Here is a 7,228-nt window from a genome sequence, read left to right as displayed (position 1 = left end):
GTCACTCTTGTGCGCAACGGTGGAGCTGACCCGACTCCCCTCGAAACCTCGCGCGTTCTTTCTGCGCCTGCGCCGTTTGCTCTTCGCCTTGGGGGTGCTGGAGGAGTTTGAAATGGCTTCTCCGATTCCGTCTTCGGCCCTTTTCAGGTAAAAGGGCCGGGAAGAGAGTGGCGTTATTTGCGCGGGAGCGGTGGTTTCGGGAAGAGGGGGAGCCTTCATATTTCCTCAGAGCGGGTTTGGGCGATGAGGGCGGGAGAAGGTCTCCTGTGGCGGCAAGGCCTCAGTCCCGCGTTGTGGACGGGCCGTGGGGAAGCGACGGGCGGGGGTTCTTTCCCCTCGCTGCTAAGGACGCTTCCCTACGCAAGGAGAAGGCATTCTGCCCGCCTTTACCCTTCGCAGTCCTTTCACGGAACCTTTGATGGCCGTGAAAATATTTACATACCCCTCGCATCCTTGACATAAATGATTTAAACTCCTACCCTCAAAACGACGCTGTAGAACACGGCACACCAGAACAATTAGACAAAAAAACTTTTTTTTCAAACGCCATCACTTTGCTAAACAAATAATTCCCTCACCACTGTCAAACCATTCACTAAGGCCGCATTACTATTACTATTAGTCTTCTCATCGTTCCTATCACCCATCTCCTCGCACTTATGACTGCATGACTGTAACTTTGTTGCTTGTATCCTTACAATGTATATTGATTGTTTCCTAGTATGATTTGATTGCTTATTTGTACCCTAGGACTATCATTAAATATTGTACTTTATGATTCTTGATGAATGTATCTTGTCTTTATGTACACTGAGAGTATATGCACCAAAGACAAATTCCTTGTGTGTCCAATCACACTTGGCCAATAAAGAACTCTGTCCTATACTATTTTATCCAATTCCTATTCTATTCTATTGTGGGCAGGGGCGACTAAACCAACAGGGGAGTTTCTTTTTTGTTACTGTCTCACACAGTCGTTTGCATCCCACAAATTCACTATTGAGCACCTTTTCTTTATGTGGGTTGATTCCACTCATTCAAAGAGAAATTGGGACCGAGTGAACCAGGCTTGCTATTCTGTGTAGACCAAGACACAGCCCTGCTTAGTTTTCCATGAGTCTGAGAACAACTTCCAGTTCTGATTCTGAATTTTTGAACACCTGTTTTTATTCCTCTTCTATTTTGTAGAGCGGTCTGGCAGTGGAATATATTGCATTTTCATGTATAACCTGGGGTGTGATGATGTGCTTTCCTTAAAGTCAACTGCTTTCTTGGTTTATTTTTCTTTTAAACTTTTGTTTAGAAACTTCCTTAAGTCATTTGTCTGTGCTAGCAATATTTTGCTAAGTGCATCTGGATGACATGTTTCTTAATTGCCACACCATGATTATCCATGATGATACTAGCAGGATTAATATGGGATGCTCAATGACTGAGTTAATTTCCTATATTTGCATGACATATCAAACCACCAAGTGATCGCTTGAGCTTCATATACTTGGTTACATGTATTTGGCTGCCTTGTTGTTTAGTGCCTAATATAAGCACAGTTGCTGGATCATAGTGGAGATGCATTTTCTTACTAGAAGAACAACTTAAAAGTGTTTTTGATGAGTCACTGTGTTTGATGGTTGAAGATTGACTATATAAACTCTACCTGTTATGGATCAGATTTTGTGCATTTATAGATAATGAGTAGAGCTAATAGGTGAAATTTTATGAGAACCAAAGTTTATTTGTATTTTTCACTGGAAATATTTACTATCGGCTTACTTTCTCAAGACATCTGGTTTGTCATGGTTTCTCTTATTAGAACAAACAGTTTTCTCAAAGGTGTTTTTTTTCTTCAAAAGGGAACTAGACTGTTTTTCCCTTGAAGAAGGGAAAATTCTCACCCAAGAAACTTCATCAGTTTTTATGCGATGGGGGGAATGGAAAAATAGGTACGGAATAATGTCGTACCTATCCTATTTCCCCACCACCATCTGAACTGATGAAGCTTATAGATGAGAAGTGAAATGTTTTCTTCTTCCTCAAGGGAAAAAACCCAATCTAGTTGCTTTTGACGAAAAAAGCACCTTAGAGACAACTATGTATTGGATGACTTAGAATCTCCACAGACATAAAACAAGCATAGTTTTCATCTGTTAAGGCTTTTCATATACTGGGCAGATTATTTGTAAAACCACCTGTCTCCAATTGTCTCAGCTTGTTCCAAGAGAATCTAGCAGCAGGGCATACTTTAAGTCCTTTCTTCTCCCCTGGCAAAACCCAGGGGACAAACCTTCTCTATTACAGCAGCTGCCCATGGAACAACATCCCTCCCCTCAAGGGTTCAGATGGCTCCTATCCTGCGGACACTCTGTACAGTAAAATCCTGAATACTTGGTGCTTCCCCTATCATTAGCCAACCTGAAAGATGAAACTGTCTAGAATGTAATATTTTTTAATATACTCTACAGTGTCTGACCTTGACTATTCTTTTTTCCTTTTTATTCCATTGTTCTGTTTCTCTTTTGCTTTTCTGCTTCTGTACAATTGGAAGATGTCCAGAGTCACTTTACAACTTGGGCAACCATATAAATCAAATAAATGTAAATGCATATATATGTCACATATAGTTAGTTTTGCCCATGATTCAGGAATTAGCTGCATGTTGAAGTGTTAATGGTCAGCTTTTTTTTTTAGAAACTAAACTGGCAAAAGAATTTTACCTCTCATAATGGCACAATTTGGAGGACAGAAGAATCCCCCATGGGCAACTCAGTTTACAGCTACAGCAGTTTCTCAGCCAGGTCAGTTTGCACTTTCTTAAACAATAACTACTACTTCTGATTCCTTTCTGATTGTCTGAGTAAATGGAAATAAAACAAATGTGAAAAGATTAGCTTTGAAAAACATTTTAAGTGGATTGAAAACAATGCAGATATTAATTTTGAATAGAAAAAAAAAGTTGCACTGATGAATGACTAACATTTGTTGAGAAGCAGTTTTAGTTTTTATATCAATATTTATGTATGATTGCTTTTCTTGATTTTCCCTGATCAGGAAATCTCTGAAACATACATTATATTTTAGTTATATTGTTCCCCATTTTATTTTCACAATCCCCTGTTCTGTTCAATTTATTATGTAACAAAAATATGCTTAAATATCTTTTAAAACATCTCTATTTTCTGCTTCATATCTATTTTAGATAGATAGGGGTATTCAGTTATACAATTGAATTTTGTCAAATATAACAGCACAAACATAACATTCAATATTATACCACTTAAAGTCTGAAGGCTGTGTTTGCAAGTTGAACTTGCTGAATTATGGTTTGTTTTAACAATGATTTACTTAAGTAAGCCATAGTGGCTTAGTTCCAGCCAATAGTCTTTAGAAAGAAGAGAGTAAACAGAAACAAGATTTTTATCTGGTGGTGCTGAATTTGTGAAGCTGTGCAAATCATTTAAGGAGAGCTGTTTGACTTACTGGGTTAGACTATTTTTTCTGCCTGAGTTATATATCTTAACTTGTAATATATCTTCACTTGTAAGTGTATGTTCTGCATGGTGGTGGTTTACAACAGCTGTTGACCAGCTGATCAAATAACTAGCTAGTGACTGACCCACTTTCCTCAGTCAAAGCAGTCTTGAGAATGAGAAAAAACAGTGGTTTACATTCCCAAAGCAGGTAGTCTCATCTGAAGAGAGAGCCATTTAACGTTTTTGTATGGAGTGTCAAATTTATGACTATTTGCTAATTAGATTCAAATTATGGGTTTATCTTCAGTGCAAAAGCTCTTGACCCTCAGATAGCATATATATTTCTTTGAAAATGAGGTGGCGATGTTTAGAAAGCTGGGGAATTCTATAGATAAGACAAGTCAGACTGAGTTGGATTTCCGGAATGATATCACCTTTGTCCTTAGGGAGAGTGAAGAATTCAGCGAAGAACATAATTTTGAAGGCAGCCGATGTTTCTGTAGGACACAGCTCTTTATCATGAACCTATATTCTCTCATGCTTGCAGAGGTTGTGGGTAATTTGATAATTAATTGCATTTGTTTTAGGTGTGTAGATTGCATAGTGAGGCCTGCTTGGTGCAAACCTTTTTGCCATCATGACAAATATGGTGGGGTGGGGTGGGGGCAATGAATTTGGTATTGGGGGTCTTTGTATGCTGCCTAGACTCACTGTGAGCTAGACAGCCATATAAAACTCCTTAATAAATCAAAAAATAAATAAATTGCCAGGATAATTCTCAGGAGAGGGTAACAATTGCACTTCACATTGGCAGCAATGACATTGAAAAATGTGGTTGACAGTCCTAGAAAGTAAATTTTGGGCGCTAAGTAGCAGATTGAAATCCTAAGTTAAGGTGGTTCCTGAAATGTAACCTATTCCACGTGCAAGGGTAGCTAGACAAGTGGAGCTTGCGTTTCTGAAGATACAAATGTAATAATTTATATTTATTTTTCACTGGAGAACTTGGGGAGGCAAGCCAAATTTGTACACAAGAGACTAATCAATTTGAACTGAAATGAAACCAGGTTGTTGGCACACAGCAAGACAAAAGTTGGTAGACCAGCTTCTAAATGGATTTTTAAGTCAACCAACTGATGCTGCATAGTACTTCATTGCAAGGTTGCACAAGATTCAAAATACAGAAATAGGGCCATTGTTTGAAATGGGTTAATGCAGGGATATGTTGGAAATGTGGGGGCTGTTTTACATTCTTGTGGCACAGTAATCACTGGTTGTAAATGCCAGTAAAAATACTTTGTTATATCTATCACCAAACTCTTTGGTTCCTTATTTAAACAGACATTTTATTTAAACAGACATTTCCCCCACAACCTTTATAAAGTCATAGCAACTTTTTTTTCTGCAAATGATATAGAACATTAACTTTCTTAGAGTATTGGAGTAGTTAAATAGAACTGAAATTAAAAAAAAGAGGATGCTCCAGGATATTTCGAAAGATTATACAGTAATTAATCAAGAAGCCCTGGTGGTACTAACCCATTATTATTTAAAAACTTAAATTTGACACTGATAGTCCAGCAAAATATGTAACTTGCCTGTCAGATCAGTGTCAGTGACAAAGGATTTGTCCTGAGTAAACCTAGCAATTATCAGATAACTGCTTCTTTATGAATTGCTGATCAATTAAAAACCGAAAGCAAATATAGGTTCAAATGTGTAGTTGTCTCAGCAGAGGGGATAAGAAATGGATCTTGAAACAACTCTGTTGGCTCTTTAATGTTTTCATAAAGGGTCTTAATTTATATTAAGCATTAGGTGACTGAGTTTGTAGGATTAATTAAATCATTTGGGCTAATGAAGTACAAGGGAATGTGCAGAGCTCTAAAAGCGTTAGGTAGGTGAATAGTTAACCAGATGGTAGATTGTTCAATTTAAGCAAATGTTAATTAAGTTACCTTGAATTTTTTCCCCCCTCACTTCTGATAGGGTCTGAGTTATCTAAAACTAAGCTGGAAAAATATGTAGCTGATATAGATACCTCAAATAAAATGCTGTTTTTGTCTGACACCTGTGAAAAAAAGGTAATTTTTAGGGTTTAATTGGAAAGGGATTTAGAATAATAAATTACCAATGTTGAAATATTTTTATGAATTCCAAATCCGGAGTGCTGTATGCAATTCAGATTGTCATGTTTTAAAATGAATATAATGGAGCTGGAAGAAGTGCAGAAGGCAAACAAAATCATCACCATCAGTGACACAAACGCCTTTCCTAAGAGAAAGAGGCCTGAGCCTTCCACTCAGAAAAATGATGATTGGGGTAGAACATGATCAGAGGTGTAAAATCAGTCATGGCATAAATAAAACGAACAGTCCCTCCCCCCCTCTGGAAAAACTAAAACTGGAGTCATCCAGTGAAAAAGGGAGTTAGATTAAATAAGCTTTATGTAGTGTTTTAAATAATTGGGAATGTATTAACATAACATGTGGTGATTTGCACAAGCATGAATACCATTAAATGTGGGTTTAATAAAAGCAGGGAGACCTAATCTATCGAGAGTTATTCATTTATTTCATTATCTTTATTTTTGTTTGTGTGTGCGCGTGCATGCGTACCATTTCATACACAAAAATGGTTTACATTTCCAAGTTTTATTTAACTAATTCAAAAAATACCAATAAATTTTAGATTACATATTTTTCAACAAGAAATAAAGAGGACAGTGGGGGAGAGGAGTGTAGTGGGTCATGAGGTTAGGAGATTGCGCTGAATATCAGCAGGTTTGTCTTCGAGACCCAGTTGCTGCTGCAGGACTGGTTAGCTCCCATTACATGCTTCTAGCTCCTGTCAACCCAACATTTCAAAGTGAGTGACCATGAGTAGATGGATGGATATCACATTGGTGGGCAACTTAATGGGGACATGAAAGGAGCTTCTTACTGGATATCCCCCTCCCTCCCCCCCGGGCAACTGTGACATCACTGTTCAATCCTTTTAAACTGGAAGGACTTTGGTCTCCTGACACTAACGTAGTAGTGTTAACAAAAATAATATTTCAGGACTTTATTGAATTTCTATAGAAAGAAATCTGAATAAATTGTTATTAGAGGTGCGGTGAAATGAAAGATTCAATTTAACTATGTTTCAACAGTGTCACATTTGGGAAGGAAGTTATTACATGTATTATTTTCAATAACAAATGTTCAATATTTTCAGCTATTTATATTCTTTTGAAGCTTATCTTACAGCTAAAATACTTATTGCTCATTATTGGAAAGATACACTTATGGCTCCAAATAATCAACAGTTTTCTGAATTCATCAACATAAGATTAGTTATGGACAACTGTGATAAATTATGGCTTCCATCCATTGAAATGTTTACTGTACAACTATGTACTATGTACTGTACAACTATGTACTAATATATATATATATTCAAAGACATACATACACATAGTTGTACAGTAAACATTTACAGTAAACATGTACAGTAAACAGCTTCCATCCATTGAAATGTTTACTGTACAACTATGTGTATGTATGTCTTTGAATATATATATATATATATATATATATATATATATATATATATATATATATATATATATATATATATATATATATATATATATATATATATATATATATATATATATATATATATATATATATATATACACACACACATACACACATACATACATACATAGATACATACAAACTTTTTTAGCTTTTGTTTTATTTCTTCTTTTA

At 36.4% G+C, this 7,228-nt stretch overlaps 1 protein-coding gene across 3 annotated transcripts in view; it reads left to right on the top strand.

Moving 5' to 3' along the window:
- Positions 1-7,228, top strand: part of CCAR1 (cell division cycle and apoptosis regulator 1) — a 31,325-nt gene continuing 24,097 nt past the window's right edge. For all 3 annotated transcript variants that reach the window (XM_081954401.1, XM_081954400.1, XM_081954402.1), the window contains exons 1-2: positions 1-147; positions 2,689-2,795. In XM_081954401.1, coding sequence (XP_081810527.1) covers positions 2,723-2,795 — 73 coding nt within the window. In that variant the 5' untranslated portion in view covers positions 1-147; positions 2,689-2,722. The remainder of the gene's footprint in view (positions 148-2,688; positions 2,796-7,228) is intronic.

This window comes from Natrix helvetica, assembly GCF_964273705.1.
Source record: "Natrix helvetica genome assembly, chromosome: 5".
Lineage (NCBI taxonomy): Eukaryota > Metazoa > Chordata > Lepidosauria > Squamata > Natricidae > Natrix > Natrix helvetica.
This window is presented reverse-complemented; position numbering and strand designations above follow the sequence as displayed.